A 13,255-nucleotide genomic window follows, 5' to 3' on the forward strand; every position below is an offset into this window, starting at 1 on the left:
TCACACCTTTGAAAGAACGTCTCTCTCCCTCCCTGCAGGCCCGGCCGCAGTCAGAGCTTGACGTTGTTTGGATTCAGCCCGGCTCAGGTCAGAGCAGCACCAGAGTGTGAAGTTGAATTGCCAGGGAAGCTCCTCAGCTGGGGTCTGGGAAAAGACGTAAGCAGCTCCATGGAAACAAACTGTGAACCGTGCAAACACAACCTGACACAGGGACCCGAGCGAGGGCCTGGCATGATAAAGCAAGCTGGGGCCTCTCTATTGTGAAGAGGGTCATAGGACGTTATTACAACCTCTGTTAAACTGAGATTCCTCACAACAGAATGTCAGCTTTGTTTTAGGGGAGGGGGTAAACAGTGGTGACAATGCAGCTTGGGAGCCCACAGTTGGAGGTTGACAAAGAGACCAATTCAGTTAGAGAAACTGACATCCTTCATTTCCACATACTTGCGTAAGCGGTTCTATATATAGTGCGTCACGTGACTATGTAGCATTGACTGTCTACTTACTGCTTTTATTGGGTGGGGGGAGATATGATTTTTTAAATTATGACATCATCGATGCCAAACATACTGTATTTTTTGACAGATTCAAATTGCTAAAAGCATTTGGCATGCAGATAGCTAATGTTTTGAATAATATACTACTTGGTATTACTACTATAATTTGGATATGATTATTTATACAGTAATAGTTTTAAATTGACACTTTAAACCATGATTCTGATCATCGTGTAAGAAAATGATTTACAGTGCAATTGCTAAACATGTTATATAAGGGGTCTGTCAGATTGATAAGTAATTGTCTTACATTACTTACTGGTGAAATCATGTTAAAACCAAAAAATGAATTAGCGGTAAAACCATAGGCCATATGCATGTGCACATAGCAATCTTTCTTTCTCTCTGCACAGCTGTACTCTTAAGTTCTATTCACTCACTCTCCTACACTCTATTATCTCTCTTTTTGTTCCCTATTTCACATCCCTATGACTACCACAAATTCCACCTCCCTATTTCTACTGCACTGTATCCTCCACCTGTTCCTCTTCTCTCTTCTCTCTTCTCTCTCTTCTCTGTCCCACAGAGAGCCTGTCTGTTCATACAATGATACATGTATAAGCCAGAATGGTACATTTTTTGCCTAAGAATGGTCAACAACCAGTTTACTTTACATTTATGAGCAACTTGGTACGGGAATCTTAACTAAAGTAGTCATCTTGTTTAAATTTACTGTGTATCATTTTCTGGTTGAGTCATCACATGATCACATCCTGGTGACTTTGTAAAAGCTTTAAGCACCCCAGTGTCGGCAGTATAACTCTCACCTGTCCCTCCTACAACACTGCCCCCAGTGGATATAGGAAATGCCACATGTATTCTAAATAGGTTTCTTACTGATGTATTTCTTAAATTCATGAGGCAGTTGCATGGGGAGCAGAGGAATGTTTACACTCTGGCGTAGCAGATGTACTTGGAGATTGTAAAATGCACAATAACCTTGAATGTTTGTAGCAGGAGAGTGACAGAGGGTGTGGGGTATCCACTGACAGACAGGGGAGACATGAAGAGAGGCTGACAGCACCTCTCAGGCACACAGGATTTATTTAGACAAATACAAACTCACATGACGCTACCAGCAATGGGAACTCAAACCAGAAAATGCAAAACAGTGAAACACACATTGACATACTCAGAGTCTAAAATCCCTAAACGAATCCCTTTTCCTTACTCAGTTACACAAACCCTGACCTCAGTTACGATCTACTTAATTATATGCTCCGATCCCGGTTAAAAACAGTGCTTTTCCCTGCAACACTACACAGCAGGCAGCATGTGCCAGACGGAGAGTCTGACTCTAATAACTATTCACCAAATTATTTACACCAAGCTATTTACAAAAATAAACCAATACAATACTCCCCTGCAGAAAAAAAATAAACAAAACAAAAACACACCTTCCATATGCATAGCCTCAGCACTGTTCCACCAGCTTCTATTTCTGTATCTGTGTGTCGTTGGACAGTGTCCAAATGACTTGACTCGCAAACTATGCCTTTCATCCTCCCCTTCACGCTACATATTGGGATGAGCATGTGAGCAACAGGTGGAGGTGCAGTGCTCCCCATTACTGTCAATGGGGATTTGGGAGCGTGCTTGTATGTGTAATCAAGGAGCCGAGTGCTTCCTCTTGGGTGTGATTAAGTGTCCTGCTCCAGCTGCGTAGTAATCCAGGAACAGGAATCACTGGAATCAATTCTGGTTGGAGGCTCCCATGCAGTGCCATTATTAAAACCAGTTCCTGCTGCAGGCTCCAGCAGATCTATTCCCTGCTTAACGCCACTAAAGCTGTTAATGATCATTACTCTCCTGTTAGTGGGCACTCTCTGATCCCATGGCCTTTGCCTCTTTACACCCAAGAGCAGAACAAAGGTCATCTGGCCATAAGGGTCCACTGTAGCACAAGAAGGAGAAACAGTCCCTACTGGTTTTGCCTCACTAACCCGCAAGATTGACAGAGCCAATGCGACGCTCAACTCTCACAGGTTAGGTAGGCAAAACCGTCAGGGACTGTTTCTCCTCATCACGCTGCAGCAGACCCTACTGACCGGGCGCCCAGTGAGCTCACCTGAACTGTAGTGGGCAATTGCTGTGGTGAAGGACATTCTAAACTGGGGAGTAAAATCATGGGTGAAACTATTGTTACTCTGAAATTAAACAGACGAAGAAGAAAAAAAAACACTCTGGTTTGCATTTATTTTTGAGTCCTGCATCTTTATTTTAGCTATAGCCATATAAGATATAAATGGCTGTTTTTTCATGTGAAACAGCCTCAGAAGTGAGCCTACTTAAGGGATTTCTAGTTACTGACATCCGGCCTTACTCTTAGCTCTCCGACAGGCCTGTCCACACTGCCAGGGCACTCACTCTTCTCACACCCCCAAGTGAGAGCTGCAGTACAAACCAGAACAAATGAACCCTCACACACAGCTCAATCTGCACCTGCAGCATTAACCAGAACAAATGAACCCTCACACACAGCTCAATCTGCACCTGCAGCATTAACCAGAACAAATGAACCCTCACACACAGCTCAATCTGCACTTGCAGCATTAACCAGAACAAATGAACCATCACACAGCTCAATCTGCACCATTAACCAGAACAAATGAACCCTCACACACAGCTCAATCTGCACTTGCAGCATTAACCAGAACAAATGAACCATCACACAGCTCAATCTGCACCATTAACCAGAACAAATGAACCCTCACACACAGCTCAATCTGCACCTGCAGCATTAACCAGAACAAATGAACCCTCACACACAGCTCAATCTGCACTTGCAGCATTAACCAGAACAAATGAACCATCACACAGCTGAATCTGCACCATTAACCAGAACAAATGAACCCTCACACACAGCTCAATCTGCACTTGCAGCATTAACCAGAACAAATGAACCATCACACAGCTCAATCTGCACCATTAACCAGAACAAATGAACCCTCACACACAGCTCAATCTGCACTTGCAGCATTAACCAGAACAAATGAACCCTCACACACAGCTCAATCTGCACTTGCAGCATTAACCAGAACAAATGAACCCTCACACACAGCTCAATCTGCACCTGCAGCATTAACCAGAACAAATGAACCCTCACACACAGCTCAATCTGCACCTGCAGCATTAACCAGAACAAATGAACCCTCACACACAGCTCAATCTGCACCTGCAGCATTAACCAGAACAAATGAACCCTCACACACAGCTCAATCTGCACCTGCAGCATTAACCAGAACAAATGAACCCTCACACACAGCTCAATCTGCACCTGCAGCATTAACCAGAACAAATGAACCATCACACAGCTCAATCTGCACCATTAACTAGAACAAATGAACCCTCACACACAGCTCAATCTGCACTTGCAGCATTAACCAGAACAAATGAACCCTCACACACAGCTCAATCTGCACCTGCAGCATTAACCAGAACAAATGAACCCTCACACACAGAACAATCTGCACCTGCAGCATTAACCAGAACAAATGAACCCTCACACACAGCTCAATCTGCACCTGCAGCATTAACCAGAACAAATGAACCATCACACACAGCTCAATCTGCACCTGCAGCATTAACCAGAACAAATGAACCCTCACACACAGCTCAATCTGCACTTGCAGCATTAACCAGAACAAATGAACCATCACACAGCTCAATCTGCACCATTAACCAGAACAAATGAACCCTCACACACAGCTCAATCTGCACCTGCAGCATTAACCAGAACAAATGAACCATCACACAGCTCAATCTGCACCTGCACCATTAACTAGAACAAATGAACCCTCACACACAGCTCAATCTGCACTTGCAGCATTAACCAGAACAAATGAACCCTCACACACAGCTCAATCTGCACCTGCAGCATTAACCAGAACAAATGAACCATCACACAGCTCAATCTGCACCATTAACTAGAACAAATGAACCCTCACACACAGCTCAATCTGCACTTGCAGCATTAACCAGAACAAATGAACCCTCACACACAGCTCAATCTGCACCTGCAGCATTAACCAGAACAAATGAACCATCACACAGCTCAATCTGCACCTGCAGCATTAACCAGAACAAATGAACCATCACACAGCTCAATCTGCACCATTAACCAGAACAAATGAACCCTCACACACAGCTCAATCTGCACCTGCAGCATTAACCAGAACAAATGAACCCTCACACACAGCTCAATCTGCACCTGCAGCATTAACCAGAACAAATGAACCATCACACAGCTCAATCTGCACCATTAACTAGAACAAATGAACCCTCACACACAGCTCAGTCTGCACTTGCAGCATTAACTAGAACAAATGAACCCTCACACACAGCTCAATCTGCACTTGCAGCATTAACCAGAACAAATGAACCCTCACACACAGTTCAATCTGCACCTGCAGCATTAACCAGAACAAATGAACCCTCACACACAGCTCAATCTGCACCTGCAGCATTAACCAGAACAAATGAACCCTCACACACAGCTCAATCTGCACCTGCAGCATTAACCAGAACAAATGAACCCTCACACACAGCTCAATCTGCACCTGCAGCATTAACCAGAACAAATGAACCCTCACACACAGCTCAATCTGCACTTGCAGCATTAACCAGAACAAATGAACCATCACACAGCTCAATCTGCACCATTAACCAGAACAAATGAACCCTCACACACAGCTCAATCTGCACCTGCAGCATTAACCAGAACAAATGAACCCTCACACACAGCTCAATCTGCACCTGCAGCATTAACCAGAACAAATGAACCCTCACACACAGCTCAATCTGCACCTGCAGCATTAACCAGAACAAATGAACCCTCACACACAGCTCAATCTGCACTTGCAGCATTAACCAGAACAAATGAACCCTCACACACAGCTCAATCTGCACCTGCAGCATTAACCAGAACAAATGAACCCTCACACACAGCTCAATCTGCACCTGCAGCATTAACCAGAACAAATGAACCATCACACAGCTCAATCTGCACCTGCAGCATTAACCAGAACAAATGAACCCTCACACACAGCTCAATCTGCACCTGCAGCATTAACCAGAACAAATGAACCATCACACACAGCTCAATCTGCACCATTAACCAGAACAAATGAACCCTCACACACAGCTCAATCTGCACCTGCAGCATTAACCAGAACAAATGAACCCTCACACACAGTTCAATCTGCACTTGCAGCATTAACCAGAACAAATGAACCATCACACAGCTCAATCTGCACCTGCAGCATTAACCAGAACAAATGAACCCTCACACACAGCTCAATCTGCACCTGCAGCATTAACCAGAACAAATGAACCATCACACACTGCACTATATAACAGGGATGGCAATAAGACTCCCATTGCACAGAAGTTTAATCCATTCCTGGTTTTACTATGAGTTTAATAAGACACATCTGAACTTGTTACCTAAACTCAGTGGCTAATCAAGCTTGCAGTAAAAAAACAAATAGTAAAACTGCTATGCAATTTCCATCCCTGTATAATGATGCAAATATTTATTTTGTTAGCAGCATGTACTTTGAATGTACTTTACCTCACTGCAGCTCCATGTAAGATGGTGAGAGTTTCCATTGCAAACCAGGTTGTTTAAGTTTTATTTTGTAACTTGACCTTTTCATATCATATTGTCACTAGCTGATCGAGTTGAAAGTCAAGGATTTGTGGGTCTGGGTCCTTGTGCTATAAAAGGACATTGCAGCTTGGAGACTGCCCTGCAAAGATCAACTACAATAATCCCAGGACTAAAAGACAGGAGTTATGAAGATTTCAGAGAACTAGATCTTTTTAGTCTACTGCAAAGATAGGTAATAGAGACTTGATGAAGTTTTACATTTATAAAAAGGATTCACAAAGTAGTGACTGTTTTAAACATAGTTGAGGACCTAGACCAGAGGACATGAAAAGACTTCTGAAAATACTTTTTTTACACAGTGGTGAGAGTATGTAAGAAAATAACACAATGCATGTTGTTTTGTTCTCATGCTTTGTTCGTATTTTATGCCAATTATCTAGTAAGCACTCCTCACAAAATAAGGCTACTGACGTAGCAGAAGACATGACATCAAGCAGCTGACACCCACTTCTCCACTCCTGCACTGTCTGAATGGATATATTTTACGTGCAAGCTCCCCCTAGCGGTCGTTTATTAATGACACTCAGGAATGCGACATAATAAACTTTTCAGGTGGTTAGGTTCGGTTTGAATTAGGAACTGGGTTTTTGGGAATTCCTGGGAGGGTAATTAAAGGAATGGCATCTCTGTTAGAATGGGATAGGTGTGACTGGGGGTATGTTTAAACTTGGATTAAGAAATGTTTACCCTTGTATTACTTTTAAACAAGGATTAAATATGAAACCTGGTTTAAAATATAATCCTCGATTTAATCTGGGTTGGTAGGTATTTTTCTAAAGGTGCATTCATCTAAATCAACAGTTTTTAATCAGAAATTGTTTTAAATCTATCCAATATCCCACATTTTAGGGAAAAGGATAGCTATATAAAAATTATTTTGGGTTCAAGTTTTTATGAATAAAATTGTGAAATTGCTCTTGACATTTAATATTTCTTAATTTGAGATTCCAACGTTATTGTTTCAATGTTGTCTGTAAAACACCTCTTTCATCAGAATAGAAATTGACTAGGAATTGACCTCGTCTGAACTCGTCCGGTTCCTGGTAGCTGATTGATCTCAGAACGTTACCAAGCTGGATCTTAAAGGATCAGTGTGATTATGTTTCAACCACTCCACAAATGTCCAACTAAGTCCTCTAATCCTGATTATTGTACAGTGCTTAAAGTATGGATTATTGGTTAACTATGTCAACACCTTTTAAGATTTTAAAGACTTCAATCACGTCCTCCCTAATGCATCTTTGTTCCAGGGTGAACATATTCAGTTCTTTCCGCCTGTCTTCAAGGCCCATGGCCTGGCAACAAACTCAGCTGACATTCCTTGCTTATCAATAACTCAACTACTTTTGCTTCTCCCTTCCCTTAGGCACTCCTACTCCTCTGCTTTCCCTCCAATCTGTAAAGAACATGCAATACCCTAAGGAATTCCTCCCTGTTTTCAGGAGTATATTAATCCAAACTGTTCTTCCCATTTCAACAGTTTGACAGAGAAGCAACAACAAAGATCTTCTTATTTGTTGAAATAGCGATCCGAAGGAGGGGAGATGGAGAAGCTTGTGTTCTTGATGGCGTTTTTGAAGTGCTGCTTGGGGTCTCCTGAAGGTGAGAGCATGTTATTATGTATGAGGTTTTCCTCTTTGCAAAGTACTGCCTGTAACAACTTCAAAAAAAGAACTATTTACATGAAAAGACTAAAGAAAATTAAGGGAGGTCAATTTGTATTCAGGCAAGATATATGATTTTTAAATATTCTTAAATCTAACAGCTTCTAGTTGTATATAACAGAACACTAGTATGTATTTTTGTGTTATTAATCAAGTTTCACAGCAAAGCATTAACTAAAAGAAACTATTATTTTTTATAATACTGTTTTGACTAGAAGTCTTTATTAATGTCAATGATGTTTTAGTTTGTGCCAGAATTTCTACATAATATTTTCAAGAATTATTGTGTTGACTGGTAAGGCAAGTATTGTGTTTTTCAAGCTGTTAAACAAATTCCATTTTTACATTTTACTTAAATTTAAACTTCGGGATGGTCTTTAATTAACTCCTTTTTTTTTAAAGGAGAAAAGCATTGTTAATTACAGTATACAAATCTAGAAATCTGCAAAATGATATAAATCAAGGCCTCTTAAACACTTAAACACAGATTAGTTTGTGTGTCTTTTATACAGAAGTTAGAAAAATTGGGACAGGTTTTTCAAATTGTCATCAATTATACAGACTATACTATAACAATAATATTAATATTTAATAATAATTTCAGTACAGAGTGTTTCCCCAGTTATTTCCCGTTTAGTTCAACCCAACCCTGCAGAGACCTACATGTGGTTGGGGGGGGGGGGGTTGGGGGGTTTAAAGAATGTATGTATTTCTTAACCTAACATTGTGCCCCAATCTTTTTATGCTCCTTGCTAGACTAAAATTCAGAGTAGCCGTCTGGCATTGGCACAGCAATATCTTCCTTGCTTTTCCCTGTCTGTACAGATCTGCAAGGGAAAGTCTTCAGCTTTCCGAAGGATTCTGACACTGCCCATGTAAAGCTCACAACTGAGAAAGAGGAGCCACTCCAAACTGTGACAGTCTGCCTACGATACATCTCTGACCTGACCCGTGCACAGCCCCTCTTTTCTCTCGCCACGCCATCTCAAGACAATGCCTTTCTCCTTTTTAAACCAAAGCCAGGTCTTTACCAGCCTCACTGTGGTCAGAAAGTGATTGGTTTTACGGAGGTGTTGGAAGAGAAGGGCCTACCGGGCTGGGTTCATGTGTGTGTGACCTGGGAGTCGAGTAGCGGGTTGACTCAGCTATGGATCAATGGGAAAGGGAGTGTGAGGAAAGGGTTAAACAGAGGTGAATCGCTTCAGGGAAAGCCCAGTGTTGTACTCGGTCAAGAACAGGATAGTTATGGAGGTAAATTTGACAAGGCACAGTCGTTTGTCGGTCAGATTTCAGATGTGCACATGTGGGACCGTGTACTGTCTCCTTGTGAAATACAGGCTGCTAATGAAGGCTCTTACTTTCAGCCAGGTAATGTTATAAACTGGGCCGCACTACAGTACACCATGCATGGATATGTGCTGCTGGAAAGCATGGTGCCAACTTACAATAGTTGTAATAACAATAGCAACAACAGACAGACGGCATGTTGAAATACAGGCTGTTAATAAAGTCATTTTTCAAACCACGTCACTTGAGAGATTTTCAGAGGCAGACCCACTGGTTGAAACTGACATTTTTCCTAGAATATATTAAACATGGTACATAATAAAATTAAAAAAAAAAAAAAAGAAATCAGTGGAGAATTCTAGACACACATAAGAAATAAAATATTCAGAAAATGTAGCTGACCTGTCACTAAAAGCAATCTGATATCGACTACACGTGCTTTTCTCATAATTTGGCTTATTTAGTCTGTAAGTGCTCTTATAATCTTCAATGGGAATTCAATGGTTCTGTACAAAGGGGCAATGGCAGCTCAGTGGAAGATATCTGTAGGTATAAGACAATGGTACGAGCCATTGATACCACAGTGGTAACATTTTACTATGTTGACAGACCAATGATATTTTAGATCACATCGATAATCCCTATGCACCAGTAATCCAGAGCATCAGGACTTTGTTTAAATCCCAGTGAGGTCTATTTTAAACAGTGGAAAATCTAAATAGTGCCTCTATTCAGCACTATATCACCAGCTGGTTTCAACACTGTGGGGGGGGGGTTAAACCCCCTTACTGTATGATCTTTACTGCACACATTGAAATAACATTGGTTTAGATCATGGCTGATGATGCTGCTGTCTGCTAATGTTTCTGCCCGGAGTTTGTACTGGGATTATACAGTGCTGAGATCCTGTGGCAAAGTGCCCGCCCCTGTGTGTATTTTGTGTTGTGTGTTAATGTTGGTGTATAGTCACTGGTACACGGGATATAAACGGGTCTGTGTAACACGAGTGTTTAAAATGCATGTTTTAATTGCTAATTTCATTGACTTCATGTACAACTGTTTTTGAAAAATACTTTTTATTAAAGAAACTGTAACAACAATAAAGTCTGTAAGAATTGTTCTACTGTATCAGAATGCAATCTTTCAACACAGAAAGCTATGAACAGGATAACATTTATAAACAATGGGAGGCCATTCGTCCCATCAGTGCATGTCCGGTTCTAAATGGCTGATTAGTCTCAAAACCTGGTCAAGATGGGTCTGAAAGAGTAAGTAGCAGGTTTCTGAAAAATATAGCGTTACATGTCCCCATGTATTGATACAACTGTTTAAATAATGTACCTGTGTTTTTCTTTTCATTGTTAACATCCTGACAACTTTTTACACTTTTTATAATTTTAAAGTTAGTTTCAAAGCTCTTTTCAAAATGCCCGCTCTAGTGCAGATAGTGGAAGGGTTATTTCCCACATTGTCACACAGCAATAACGATCCAGATTACAGATTGCACTTCCAATCTTTGCAAACCTATTAATATCTGTCAATAAAGATATGTTATGTCTAAATCAAAAGGGTCATTCTGTGGAGATCCAAGCCACACAAGGTTCAAGAGACTTGATTGACAGCAATGGAAGCACAGAAAAAAAGTGTTTTCACTTCTTGTCTTCGAGGAAGGAGTGGAGACAATTCAATAATTTAGCTGTGCTCAATATGGGTCATTCTGGAGAGCGCTATGGTGAGCTGATTTATTGCAGATTTGCTTGTAAACTTTTATAAGGGGGGCATACAGTATTAACCCTGAAGGGCCGTGTTTTCAAAGCATGTCCTCCATTCTTTAATTACTGTAAGTCTCATTTTTTGAAGGAGAAAAAAGCATGTTCATGTTAGAAAATTAACAAAACAAAAACAGCTTAAAAGTGTCAGAACCTGAAATATATATACTCAGTTGTTCTGGTTCTAGTTTTGTAAAATGAACAGGTGTTTTACAACATTTAAACATAGGCATTAATTAAAGACTGGATTAAACACTTTGAAAATACGGACAAGGCCAAGTAAGTAAATTATATTTATGAAACTATATACAGTTCTTTGGACCAAACATAAAAAGGCAGACCTGGCAAGAAACATGATTCATTGCTCTATAATAATTGTATTACTGTACACCCTTTCAGAATCGGAGCAAAACAATTTACCCAGCAGTACTGAGTTTTACCACGATGTGGCAGCCTTGCTTAAAAGATTACAATGTGTTTGATCATATCAAAGAAAGAAATGATGGTGAGCTCATTTTACAATCGTCTCAAATTAAATCAACAGAGAGCATTATAACACCCTATACTAAATGCAAGTAATTCACATGTATTCCTGTAAGTGTACTTTCTATAATGTGACACATTCAGACCTATTTTATTTCACACTTCATATTTTTCCATATGTCTAGAGAATCAAGTGTCCAATTGATATAGAACATCTGTCTTACATCTGGGCATCTGTGTGTCATACTTACATTTATGCATAAATCCAGAGAATGGTTTATCTAATTGTTCTGACATGCTCTGAAAATTCTTGAGAATGTATCAATTTTCATTAAACAATGGTGGGTGAAAATCTGTGGAAAGAACGACTTTCCAATTTTAACGGATACATGCAGTATCAGGGCTAATATTGGTGTAGAGACAGAAAAGCAGCTCAACTGCTTCTATTTGCAGTAAATGTCAACAGCTACCTCAGTGAAAAACAAGCAGGCTATTGCACAAGAAAAACTATTTCAGTAATCCGGGACAAACAACAATCGCAAAATGTTTTAGTACAAACATGTATTGTGGAGAATGTGGAGTATGCAGTTTTACAGAGAATTATACACTTTAATTTGGCATCAAACCTAATTTGGTTTGAGGGCTCGCTGCTTGGCTGACTGGATGAGGCGAAGACCCCCATTGATAAAAATATATATTTTAGAAAACCCAGGATGTTTTGTTGTAAATAAAACGGCCTGTAGAAAAAAGGGTCCTTCACTATTCTGTACACTATACTGCTGCGGTTGTCAAGACTCATTCTTACCATATGGGCCACCAGTTGCACACTCTGCTACTCTGAAGCCTGTAGTCACATGCAGTTGATTAAATCCATGCTGAGGAACTAGGTGAAATGTCATGAGAGCTCTGTGCCCACTTCATAACCTGTTATCAAGGCCTTCAGAATGCAATGCTTGAGGCTGCTGGCACAAGGAAGGTATGCTATGAGGCTTTGAGGCCTCTGTGTTAATGAAACTCAGCTGTGAGCTTCATTCTGTGGCACTTCTGCTGTGCTGGGTTTTCTGTATCCTGTTTTATTTTCTGCTAAAATCCAGTTAGCCTACCTACTCCCACTCCTGTTAATGCCACCCCCCGCTCACTGTGACCTCATTGAAATGTCCCAGCAAGAATATAGCAATGGGGACCAGCTCCTGACAGTAGAAATTACTCGAGTGTCACTTTTAACACACAGGTCAGTAACATCCCCTGCCGTGTAAGTTCAAAATCAGAGCTATCACCACAGTGATAAAGTTCATGACCATGGTGATACAGTGACATTTACCACAGGTTTGTTTTGAAATATGCTTTAGCATACCTGTCCAGGCTTTACAGTGCTTTACCATGCTTTCACTATGCTTTATTATTCTTCACCATTGAATGTTTTTACAGCTAAATATTGCTTATACCAAGTTTCATGACAACTGGATAATCGCTTCTCCAGATATCTGAAAACATGTGAACTGTGACAGATGTAAAACCATCTCCACTATATATTCTTCACAGGAGACTCCATCCCTAGCGTAGGGTAATAATATGAGATGCTGTTTCTGAATAGCCAAGCAGTGTACAGACCATGCAGACTTCAAACCTCAGTGCAGTGCTTTGCAAAGCCGGCCTATTGGGTTACCAAGGTTATGGTTATTTTGTGTTCCACTTCAGGTAAAATGAGCTCAGTTTGGTAACATTACATTTCCTAAGAGTTTGCAGGACAGGGTGCTATATTTAAAGGATTACCGCATTGCAGTACTGACTTGGTATTTACAAGGCTGCTGGATGTAGTCTGGA

At 40.7% G+C, this 13,255-nt stretch overlaps 1 protein-coding gene across 1 annotated transcript; it reads left to right on the top strand.

The window, feature by feature from the left end:
* The first annotated feature begins 7,688 nt into the window (after window positions 1–7,688).
* Window positions 7,689–9,509, top strand: LOC121298370 (serum amyloid P-component-like). The gene is made up of 2 exons (XM_041225479.1): window positions 7,689–7,830; window positions 8,718–9,509. Exons 1-2 carry the CDS (start codon window positions 7,773–7,775, stop codon window positions 9,380–9,382), a joined length of 723 nt encoding a protein of 240 aa, XP_041081413.1. The 5' UTR covers window positions 7,689–7,772; the 3' UTR covers window positions 9,383–9,509.
* Window positions 9,510–13,255: the final 3,746 nt, after the last annotated feature.

Source organism: Polyodon spathula, chromosome 23 (genome assembly GCF_017654505.1).
Source record: "Polyodon spathula isolate WHYD16114869_AA chromosome 23, ASM1765450v1, whole genome shotgun sequence".
Classification (NCBI taxonomy): Eukaryota; Metazoa; Chordata; class Actinopteri; order Acipenseriformes; family Polyodontidae; genus Polyodon; species Polyodon spathula.